Here is a 12,440-nt window from a genome sequence, read left to right as displayed (position 1 = left end):
CCGCTTGACAGAGGTCACCGTTTAATAGAGGTCAAAATAACAGTAATCAAGGAGAGGAATTTTCGGGACTTTTGTCAACTGACCGCTTAAATAACGAGGGTTGCCGATTTATATATACGGGTTCGATTGTCGTCTTTTTAATGTGCTTAGTAAGAAAAATATGATGTTGCTCTGTTCTTGTCTTTCTTTTGACTTTATAGTATGAGCATTTACCTAATTTATATTCTCTTTTGCTAATTACATTCCCTATTCTGTTAACAGCAACGGAAGAAAAAGCATCAGCATCAGCATCAGAAAAAGCATCAGCATCAGAAAAAGCATCAGCATCAGAAAAAGCATCAGAAAAAGCATCAGAAAAAGCATCGACGGTAACTGAAGAAAAAGCATCAGTCCCACAAAATGCCCAGCCTCAAGAAATTCAGCGGGAAACCATCACGCAGCCAAATCGTAAGTTACCAAAAACTCTCTTTTTTAAACCATTATTTACCTAAGATTGCAGGGAGAAGTAAAGAGATTAGCAAAATACATAAGGTATAACAACTGGCTAGTTCAAATTGTTACGACCTCAACACAAAATATAGTTGTACAGTCGAACCCTGTTAACCATGCGCTCCGAGTCACTGGAAAAAACAAACAAGCCTGTCGAAACTCTCAGATAGTATGACAGATGAGAGGATAAATGCGAAAGATGAACGCGCGGGAAGTGGGGAGCCGGAAAGAGAAAAAATCCTCCAGTAATTTCTTTGGACAACCTCTTTCACTCACTTTTGGCAAGTTTTTGTGATAATTAAATTTCTAGTGTTAAATTTTCGAGTTGTTGGAATAGATCTCGAATTTCTCGTGTCAGGACTTCTGGCAAGCCTTACCTGCAAGTGGGAAGAAAATTTGCGTGTTTTCCACGTCGAATTTTTTTTTTTTTTTTTCAAATCTTGAAGTACACTCTTCAAAGCTGGGTGCTGCGGTGACCGATTATTAAATTGTTAATAACGGCTAATCTCATCAGCTTTGAATCCTGAACGCTTCGAAAACACCTCCGCTAGCTAAATCAGTATGGAATGACTTGAATCTTACACTTCTACTAGCAAAAACATCTAAGCATATAAACTTAATACTTTGTTTCATAATTTATATAAAAAAAAAGAAACAAACTTAAAAGCTTTGCACCGAATGATCGGCAAAAATAGAAGGGGTCAAAGTTTTTGAATAATTGCTAAACGGATAGCAACACTATTGGGAGTGTGGTTCTTCCTTCAGGGCAAACCGGCCGATTATCATCATCTCCGTTTCTGGAGGAGGAAAAGTGGTAATGGAAAATGCAAAATTCGCTCAATTTGGAAATAAATTTTGCTCCTCTGGGCCCAGTTGTTGAAAGTCCGATTAAGATAATCCGCGATTAACGTGAACTTTGATTGTAGTTGAATTCCTAATCGGTAAAGATTCTCCGGGGACGACTTTCGTTTGTTAAAACGCTCTTCAAAATCTTATTAAGGCGTTTCGGTACCATACCTTACTTTAACAACCAGCTTTTTGATAGCCTTCTCTGATATCTATCGATGTGAATTTTTAGTTGTAGTTACTTATATTTTATTTCGTATTTTTTATTGTCTTTTTGTTATTTATTTATTTATTTATTTATTTATGTATTTATTTATTACTCTCTGCAGAAAACGAAGACCACGGAAATCGAAAGGAATCTCCAAATTTTGAAAAGAAGCGCGAGGATGCCATGCCGACAGAATTCAAGCCCCTGGTGGACAAAAAGCTGAATGAAGAAAAAACGAATGACCAAGATGAAAAATTTTTGCCTGTCATTTGGGATTTTGCAGGCCAAGACATATTCCGTGCCATACATCCTATGTTTATGTATCCAGAAGACCTTTATCTGCTTGTGTTTGATATCACACAGCAACTAAGCGACATAGCAAAGTGTCAGGTGGATCAAAGCATTATGCAAGCCCGTGACAGCGACGACACCAATTGGGATCACGTGATGAGGTGGTTCGAGTTGATACACTCCTTGAATCAGTGTGATGAGAAAGAGGTGGCACGTGTCGAGTCTTTATCTCCTCCTGTCATAGTAGTGGGTACCCATGCTGTTAGTCCAGATCCAAGCACAGACGAAGCAGTAATTAAAACAAAATTGATGGAACTACCCGAAGTATTCTCTAAGCACATTGTTAACTGCCTACCAATTGACAACGAAAAGGCTGGTTTGACAGAAGACCAAGATAAAATTGAGCGCTTAAGAGAGGAGATACTGGATCAAGCAAAGAAATTACCGCATACAAAGACCAAGATCCCTTTACAATGGCATCGAGTAGAAAAAGAAATTACTAAAGTTCGGGAACGAAACAAGTATCTGAAGAAGACAGTCTTTTGCACAGAAATCGCGTCGAGATTCTGTGATAGAGACTTTGATGAACTTTTGTATTTTTTGCACGCCCGTGGTTCAATACTTTTCCATAAATGTCTTGGGAAAGAGGATGACCTCGTTGTCTTGGATCCCGAATGGCTCATTGGTGTCCTTTGTACGATTGTAAACGTGAAGCCTTGTTGCAAAGGTGAAAACCCTCATATTGCTAAAGAACGGGAAGTCTTAGAAAAAAAAGGAATCCTTGGCAACAATTTGCTTGATCATGCCTTGAGACGTCAGGGTTTGGATGACATAAAAGATTCCTTGATGTCCTTGCTGGAGAGGTTCAATCTAATATGCAGGTGGCCAGCAGAAAAACAACTCATCCTTGTCCCCTGTATGATGAAAGCAGAAGGTGAGAAAGTAGATGCAGCGGACAAAGCATCAGTCTTCCTCACTTTTGACAGAATGAACTATGTTCCAGCTGGGCTATTCTGCCTACTGGTTGTGCTCTTTGCAGGATGGCTGTCAGATCCGCACCGCTTTCATGAGTACGAGCTGTTTGCTAACAAATCCAAATTTGCCCTTGATAGAAACCATTTCCTCCATCTGGTGAGCTATAAAACAGTCATTAAGCTTTTCATCGAGGAAAAATCCAGTCGATCAGAGCATTTTATTACAGGGGATAGCTCCAGCCCATCAAAACATTTTGTCGATGTTCTCAGGTAGGTAATCAAACTGTGGTAAGGCCGCCTTATCACAATCTACAATATAAAATTCCTGAGCCGTCTGCACCCCGTCATCGATAGCACAAACTATCGCGCTCCTCGCTAGAGCCGAAAGATCATTATTGATCCCAGCGTATTACCCTTAGATGCGAAGGCGTTAAGACAAAATGCTCAGAGCAAACCAACTACAGCGAATTCCTTTGTTTTAGCTAAAATGACTTTCGCACGGTGACTAACGTCCATGAAAAATCTGCCAAGCAGGATGCTCTCTTCTTTTGGAGAAATGGACTCAAGATGACAAAGTTATCAGCCGCTGGCGACAAATCAGGCGAATGTATTTCTGTTATCGTCTAAATTCTAAAGCCATCTCAAATTAATGATTTTGGCACGTCTATTTGAACCTTTGGAGCTTTAATTTCTTCTGCGTTTCGAAACATAGCGATTAAAGCATTTTCATCCTGTGCGGAATTGTCTTTCTCATCAACACCGCGTCGCACCTCCATTTCGATTAACTTTAGTCGTTGTGTTGTCTCTTAGGAGACCGATTCTTCCTCTGACTTATCCCTTGCCTATTGTTACTGCGCATACGTTCTGCGCATCTCGAGATACTCGGGTTTCCTATGGGTGGTGCCAACTAATACAGGAATATTTTTGCGCGGTTTAAAACTATACGGAGAAAACAGAACTTAACAAATGTTTTTGGCATCTCAAAAGACAATTGGGGGTAACCATGCATTTTTTAGAGATAATTAAGCTTCAAGTTAGGAAAAAATTCCATACATTGCTTTATATTTTGGCGCTTTTTCGAGATATTATTGCTTAGTTATCTCTGAAAAATGCATGGTTACCCTCAATTTTCTTTTTCGATTCCAGTAGCCCTTGCTAAGATCTGCTTTTCCCGCATAGTCATAAACTGCGCAAAAATACTTCGGTATTAGTAGGCACCGTCCTTAAGCTAAACAAAATTGAGACGGGGGAGGAGGACGCTGGGTGCACATTGAATTGCTGTACTTGCTTTAAATATTACTCAAACGAATGCTTGTGACTGGAATGGGCTGCTCCAGTACTCAATCGACTACCAAAAATTTAGACCGGTTGAAAATTGTTAGTTTGGCTACAATTTTGCAGGCATTTAACAAAGTTCCTGGAAACGCTTAAAAGGAAGTGCAACTGGTTGCATTCATTGACCTACAAGGTGTGTGCTCGATGTACAGATTGTTTAGGTGAACAAACAGAGAAGTGCAAGCGACACAACAAGAAGGAATGTCAGCACCCCGACTGTACTACCCTTTACATTGATTTAAGGCCACCGTCAAAGCCTTGTTGTACAAAACATGGGCGCCCTCTGCCGCAGATATTTCAGCCCTGGATTGAGGTCAGTGTATTGTATGTTGTTCATGCGTTAATCATCCTTATTTACTTATTTTTTTTTTTATTTATGTAATTTTATTTAACTCTTTTCTGGCTCCCATAGTTTCCAGTTCCAAAGTTTATCTCAACTAAAGTTAACATAGACCTTTTTCATAAATGGCGGCCAATTTATTATTCTTTTCAGTATATATTAATTAGCCCTACTAACCTCGTTTTAGAGTAAAAAATTCTATGGAATTTTGCACATACTAACGAGGCTAGTAAGGCTAATTTTCATGAAAACAAAAGAATTATTTATCGGCCGCCATTTATGGAAGAGGTCTATACGTGAATACAATTCTGCCTTTGCGGTGGAGTTATCATCTTTCTGAGTCTGCAACAAACAAGTGTCTTATAATCTACCAGGAAACGAGAAAAAAAACTAACTAATCCTAGTTTGTACAGCAACAAACCCCTGTCCACTAAGACGAACAATGGAATTGTTTGCTAACCTGTGCTCTGATTCGCTCTAAATAGTATTCGCCGAGTGATTGGCTAATTTATCGAACTGACGCCAATTTGAGCTAACGAGTAAGTGAGTAAAACATTTGCTTAAGAATCCTCACTACAGCTTGTTCCAAGCTTTAGCATATCGACAAGTTGAAAAGGAATTCTTACTTTAAAAGCTAGGCGTTGTCGGATTCAACCCAAAAACGATCGAGAACTGCATCTAGGGAACCTCAGTGTCAGATGATACGTTTACGCTTGGGTATTTTGGCTTCAACATAATAGAATGTGAACTGGATGCAGTGAAATCGTATCGACAGTTTTATATGGACGACAGTGCAAAGGCAAGTAGAAAACGCACACTAGTTTGCTGTTAGTCAGCTAGGACTGATTCGAAGACCCCAACAACAGTAACATCAATGCAAAATTTTGCTCGTGTCATTGGAAGTTAAAAAAGAAATGTCGCGGACTGGATGGTGCGTTGCGTCGAAAAAGGTTTTTGGTCTGTTAAGTGGGATCTGACCCAACGTATTTAGTTGTTCGTTCAGAAGTGCAGATGAAACAGTTAACCACGTTTTAAAAGTTAACGACTTCCCTTTTATTTTAGATGCTATCTCGTAAAGATATACACGCATCGCAACGGCCAGCGGTCTACGTTGATTAAAAAAAAAAAACACCAAATCGAACAGGCTTTCCAATGTCCAGGGCTCGTAGTGGAGGAGAATTCCAATTACAGTACAACGATTTCAAGCGGGGCCACCGAAAAAACCGAAACTTTGAAATTTAATTAAATAAATGTTCTTGTTTTTGATTGGTTTACAAGCTACCAAAGCCAGACTTCTTTGTTGTACACGTGACCTGTGATTGGCTAATTAATGTTGGGTGGCCCCGGTTGAGTTCGTTGCACTGTAATAATTGTGCGGGGAGGAAAACTGAATATATAGATGCTAGTACGAGTATAGGGCGGGGCATAGTCTTCACTATGCATGTGTCTAGTTTCCTGGAAAGGCCTTACGAGGGATTCTAAGGGCGAGTAACAATAAAACATTTGGCCGATATTGTGTAGTATTTTCACTAGAGTGGCAGTTTATTTGGCCTGAATACGCAGTAAATCTAGCAATTCTCTCAGTAAGGATAATGGGAAGCGATTTTGATTGGCCACATTTTGCATGAACGTGTTTCGTGTAGTGGCAGGTATGCAGTGAGGGGAGCGTTGCACTTGAATCAAAGAACACGTGTCAGTTTTTTTCTTCCTTTCGTTCGTTTCCTAACTCTTCCCCCACGCACCTAACCCCTACCTTCCTGTCAGGTTTTTCTTTCCCTTTTGCCCGTTCCCTATCCCCCACCCCTCCCCCAATACACACCCTCGTTAGTAGCAAACTCCCACGACACCCTCGTTCATGTTCATCTTACAACTGATCGGTGAAGAATTGAACGCCAAGATATGGTCTGCATACCAACAAAGCAACAAAGGTCAACACTTAGTAGTTTCAATCCTACTTACTTCACATCAATTTATTTATTTTTTGTGTCTTATGCTACTTGCTCAGCAGTAGACAACTATGTGACTGTAAACAATATTAACTGCCAACTGTGAACTGCCAACAAAATATGGATGAAATTCAAACATTTCTGTTGACTGTCAGTTTAAACATGGCGGAAACCATGGCAGGAGCCGTACGAACGTTTCGAGATCAAACAATATAGGGTTATGGGACAAGTCGGTAAATTTAATTTTTATTTTGGCAACTTTTATTGTGCAAAGTCAAGATGTTCTTCGATTGGGATGATTGAGGTGTGATGTGTCCCGAACGATCCAATAGATTTCCTTTGGACCTTTTGGCAGCCGATAGCAAGCTTAAAAATTTGAAGTGCTAATACTGCTCGAACAACGGCTCGAAAAATTCATAGGAATTTTAAGGTAAAAAATTTAGAAACCGGGAGCTCCCCAGGATTGTTTTAAAGAAAAAATTCAGATCTATGAAAATGGCGAATGACAAGAAAGAATTAGTACTCAACTATCATCCAGATTCTATTCAATAGCCGCGTCGTATAACGCACGGCTTGTTTTAAGTGCTTACAGGAGTAATTCCCTCTTTACTAAGTTTTACTCTAGTGGTTTTACTAATGTCTAAATCATTCATTCGCTTCTTCCACCAATTTGGAATCGAGTTATCTCTCAAAAGATGAATTTTAAACCGTTTCGTTTTGAGACGATGAACAACTGTAGCATATTTATACATGTATTTCCAATACATGCGACTTTCATGTCATAAAGTTGTAAATTTATGAAACTAGCTTATGTTGATAAAAGCTATTAGTTGCTATAAGCTGCTCTCCTTAAGAATAGTAATGCATGCCCTTTTTCTTCACAAATCGTTATTAGAATGTCGTCAAGTCTGCTCTACTGGAATCACCAACAGAACCACAACAGACCTGCTTAGTGAGAAACGTGTCGTTAGATTTTTTCATCGTGGCTGGACAGGATATTAGGCAATTTCGTCTCTTCGCGATACACTACGAATCTCATAGACTGCAAAGTTTCAAGAATGAAACAGCACTTGATATACGGAAAAAGGGAAACACGGAAAATTTTGATGAACGAATAAGTGGAAATGTCTTTGCCCATTTTTTTACTTTTTGTAGCTTTTGCTGACTTAAAGTAAGAAAATTTTGCTGGAACTAAGCAGTGGTTGTTGCTCACTTTTGTTTCCATATTGGCGTTCGAGGAACTTCCCCAACAGCACCCAGCTTTACCAATGAGGCCAGCTATGCGAAACGAACCCTTATATTAAGAAAAGAAATCCTCGTGACAAAAGTACAGTAAAGATGCTACGGGCAGGGATACAATTTTTCTTTCTTGTTCATGACACGGGGTGGTCAAAGACCGGTAATGGAACAGTAATGGAAGGTATGTCTAAATAAGAACGGAAGACACAGCCTGGAGATTTTTCTTATGAACGAGGCCCTCCCCCTAGCCTTTTTTAATAGAAAAATCGGTGTCACCTCCGTTTGAAATCGTAAAAGAAGGCTAAACTTTCAGTCCGCAAGTAGCTTTGATGTAGTGTAACCGGTAACCGGAAAAGAACTCGTGACGCGGTGTTAACATTGAACTAATGCCAACAGAAAAAGAAAGAAAGTATGATATTTTAAACGTATCTTGGTCGGGATTGATTAAAGGGAGGCAGATTTGCGCACAGAGCAAAAGTGTCGCAAATTTGAAAACTCTTTAGTTTGAAACATTGGTTCATTCTTCGCATTAATAAAGCACTCAATCGTACTTAAATTGCCAGGGTATTCCGTAAAATCCCGAGGACAAAAGAGAAGACACTTTTGGTTGAATCCAAAACAGGAAATGCAATTTTTAGGCTTTGCTTAAAAAGAGGTAAAAAAATCAACCTTTTATAGAGATTCAATAAGTTGAGTTCTGCGTTGCAAAGTATTCTTACCATCGTACTGAACCGCATTTTGTCACTTCAGTAAAGTTACTGATTTTCCAGAGGTCTGTCCTGGTGGGCTAACTTTCCTTGATTCAATCTCAGTCACGTATTTGTGATGTTACTTTGAATGGCCAAAAAACGTATTTGAATTGATAGAATCGTTAAAATAATGGTCCAGTTTTATTAAAAATAACCTTACTGGTGCACGGAAAATAGTATTGATTATGTTTGACTTTGGATGGACAGGATGGAAATGAATTACACTTGAAAAAATTGGCCAAGTTTTTCTTTTTTTTTTTTTTTGTTCTTCTTTTGTATTTCAGAGAATTCACTAAAAACTGATTACATAGAGGATATTACATGGCCGCGCGGAGATACGAAATTTCTCTTCGAGTGTTGAAAAATATTTCACGAGTGAGCGCAGCGAACGAGTGAAATATTTTTGAACATGAGAAGAGAAATTTCGTATCTCCAAGCGACCATGTAATTTTCTTTTTATTATATAAAATCCTCACAATACAGCAAAATATGCTTTGTTCTTATTTCAAAAACTAAGGTTTGAAATTGAGTACATAAGCTTACAGTTAGTTGTTTATTTGTATCAATGGTAAACCAGGCCGAGTTATGTCAATACAAAGCAAGACTAAGCGAAAAGGCCACAAATAAAATCTATATAAATAGAAAACGGATAAACAGGTAGGTCCCTCGTATAAACTAATGGCATATTAAATATGGTTAGAAATTTGGCTTACAGTAACAAGTAAATCTGAACATACCGTCCTAGCTTTTATCGCTGCTTTCAACTACCCTCACACAACTCGACGTCGTACGCAAGTTTCCTCTTTGTATTCGGATTTTCTTGTTCTAGCTTCTACGAATTCGATCAGTTTCTTATCTGTGATCTCAACATATCTGCTTGAGCTTGTCTCCATTTTAGAATAAACCTTCGACTCGCGAAAAGACCAACTCAAAAACTCTCAAAAGACCAAACGACAGCGGCAGAAACCCTTCGGAAAACCACAAGTGCTTGACAGCGCGCGAAAATACTGCAAGCTGATTGGTCAAAAATGATATCACACATGTGTGGATAAAAATGATATCGCCACTGGCGGGATAGCGTTTTTATCGATTTTCTACCACTTGGCATACCACTAAATTTTATATAATAAATAGAGGATATTACATGGCCGCACGGAGATACGAAATTTCTCTTCGAGTGTTGAAAAATATTTCACTCGTTCGCTGCGCTCACTCGTGAAATATTTTTCAACATGAGCGACCATGTAATTTTCTTTTTATTAAATAAAATCCTCACAATACAACAAAATATGCTTTGTTCTTTATTTCAAAAACTAAGGTTTGAAATTGATTACATAAGCTTACAGTCAGTTGTTTATTTGAATCAATCGAAAACCAGGCCGAGTTATGTCAATACAAAGTAAGACTTTAGCGAAAAGGCCACAAGTAAAACCTATATAAATAGAAAACGTATAAACAGGTAGGTCCCTGGTATAAACTAATGGCATATTAAACATGGTTAGAAATTTGGCTTACAGTAACAAGTAAATCTGAACATACTGTTCTATTAAGCTCACTCCTGGCTTTCATCGCTGCTTTCAACTACCCTCACACAACTCGACGTCGTACGCAGTTTCCCTTTTTGTATTCGGATTTTCTTGTTCTTCTACGAATTCGATTAGTTTCTTATCTGTGATCTCGACAAATCTGCTTGTGCTTATCTCCATTTTAGAATAAACTTAACTTTGACGCGCGAAAAGACCAACTCAAAATCTCCCGAAAGACCAAACGACAGCCAAACGGCGGAAACCCTGTGCTTACCAGCGCGCAAAAATACTGCACGCTGATTGGTCAAAAATGATATCACACATGTGTGGATAAAAGTGATATCGCCACTGGCGGGGTAACGTTTTTATCGATCTGCTACCACTCGGTATACCACTAAATTTTATATAATAAAATTTGTTCTTTCTTGGACAAATCACTAAGATATTTTCCACCCGGTACTCTAAGAGAAATGTCATGTTAGAGAAAAGGTTGTTTGTCAAATATTTGAGCAGTTTTGATCACAATACAATAAAATTGCCGTCACAGTGCCCCTTTAAGCGAATTTCATTTCGGCGTGTTAATAGTTTTCCAATAGATTTGTTTTCTATACGTTTTCTCCTTTACTAAGGAGGGTAATCCTTCAATTGGAACTTGGAAAGTGATGTCCTGCTACCGGCCGTTGACATATCCATATAGTTTCTTTTTGTTAACCTATCTTCGGCTGCTAACTTCAGCTAACTATAGGGACTACCAGCCAGCTGCCCAGGCTAATTAATTAATTAATTAATTAATTAATTAATTGTGTCAAATCTTTTCTCAGGCCTTGACACAACTTAAAGAAGAAGGAGAAGGAGAAGGAGAAGGAGAAGAAGAAGAAGAAGAAGAAGAAGAAGAAGAAGAAGAAGAAGAAGAAGAAGAAGAAGAAGAAGAAGAAGAAGAAGATGACGACAACTTGGGTGAGTTGCTCGAGCTAACCATATATACGCGTCACAGCGAACAAGAAATAAAAAGTTTCATATGTACATTAACTGTGGATTAAAGATATAATAAATGAAAGAACGTGGTTGAAAGAGGCCTGAAACTCAGTTGCAAAAAGAAGACATTCACTCTCACAGATCCTTCTCGGGTAAATTATGAACTTCAAATACCACCAGCGTTCAGTTGGCATCCTTCTCGCAGCTCATATTCGAGGAACAAGGCTAAATGACACAGTTTCAATTTCTCTCATCGCAATCGCGACAGTAATAATTGCGCGGTCGTACTAATTTATTACGGCCCTCTATGATAGCGGAGGTAGCTGGAATCCACTAGAGATATTAACTTTTTTTCACTGTTATATTCAACGTTCTATAATTGTAACTTTACAAGTGAAAGCAAACCTTAGTTGTAAGTGTTCCGTTTCATGATGTTCGCGTTTGTAACAAAGAGCGACTGGTGAGGCGCGAATTTTGAAACTAATTCATGGAACAAAGCTTCATGGCTCAGTTTTTGTTTAGTTCATCACAAAATTATTTTGTGGTCGTTCCAGTATTTTACGGCTTTCTACAAGTCCTAGCTCGGAAGGCATGATGAGGACGTCGGCTTTTTAGCGGCTGTTCTGTCCTGAGGTGTTTACTTTTAAAATGTGTAAAACATTTTTGGGCCTGAATGAGTGTCGATTTTTAGAGATGACAATTTCACAAGCACTCGGTTAGTTTGCATGTTTAAAAATGCCTGAACGAAAACTCTTGGAAGCCTTAAGACATTTGCGCGAGTGAAACAACTGTTCAGGTAAGAAATTCCCCAGCCTCTCCCGTTAGATTATTTCTGCCTCAACAGTTGGTTTCACACCTCACTACCCCAAAGGAGGCATTGAAACACTGCAGTCGCGTACGAAGATATTTGAATTTTGCGGTCGGTAATCAGGCTACACTTCGGTAATCGCAACCTTTGTTTTACGAACAATATAGGCTCTTTCCCTTAAACAATAGTTCATCGCAAAAATGACCATAAAAGTAGCGAAAATGTGTCCTATTTTCAACCCAAAAAGTCAACCCAAAGTTTGATACGCTATGATCTTTCATGTATTTTACCCCCAGTTTTTCATCCTTTACGAGTATGTTATAGGTTTACAAACCTGTGATCATAAATATATATTATAGTTATTTGGATATGCACGTTCCGTTTTACAACTAGGTAACTACTTCATAATTTTGTATTAATTTTAATAATCAATGCACCAGCTTAAAGCGAGAGCTTGTTGATATAGACCTTTTTAACAAGTTTCGGGATCAGTTTGAAGATATAATTAACGGCGTCATTCGGAGAAAGGTTTCAGCCCCAGTCTTGATCTACATGTATTATCCGTGCTCTGATAACGCACAGATGACGTCAAAACTGGCAAGAACAAAGGAGTACGCTACGAGCCGCAGACGAGTAGCGTTACGAATGTTCTTACCACTTCTTGACGTTCTTCTGTGCGTTAGCAGAGTACAGGCCCGCGGTAAAATGGTATCT

At 38.8% G+C, this 12,440-nt stretch overlaps 2 protein-coding genes across 6 annotated transcripts in view; both read left to right on the top strand.

The window, feature by feature from the left end:
• Nucleotides 1-12,440, top strand: part of LOC146456824 (uncharacterized) — a 71,098-nt gene that overhangs the window by 24,680 nt on the left and 33,978 nt on the right. For 4 of the 5 annotated variants that reach the window (XM_085092847.1, XM_085092848.1, XM_085092849.1 and 1 more), the window contains 4 exons: nt 262-447; nt 1,665-3,078; nt 4,210-4,456; nt 10,765-10,900. In XM_085092847.1, the coding sequence (XP_084948973.1) occupies nt 262-447; nt 1,665-3,078; nt 4,210-4,456; nt 10,765-10,900 (1,983 nt within the window). Of the gene's footprint in view, nt 1-261; nt 448-1,664; nt 3,079-4,209; nt 4,461-10,764; nt 10,901-12,440 lie in introns of all 5 variants that reach the window. The other variant, XM_085092851.1, reaches the window with a different exon arrangement.
• Nucleotides 1-12,440, top strand: part of LOC146456825 (uncharacterized) — a 136,955-nt gene that overhangs the window by 93,228 nt on the left and 31,287 nt on the right. The window lies entirely within an intron of this gene.

This window comes from Pavona decussata, unplaced genomic scaffold, assembly GCF_977016875.1.
Source record: "Pavona decussata unplaced genomic scaffold, jaPavDecu1.1 SCAFFOLD_254, whole genome shotgun sequence".
NCBI classification, from domain to species: Eukaryota; Metazoa; Cnidaria; class Anthozoa; order Scleractinia; family Agariciidae; genus Pavona; species Pavona decussata.
This window is presented reverse-complemented; position numbering and strand designations above follow the sequence as displayed.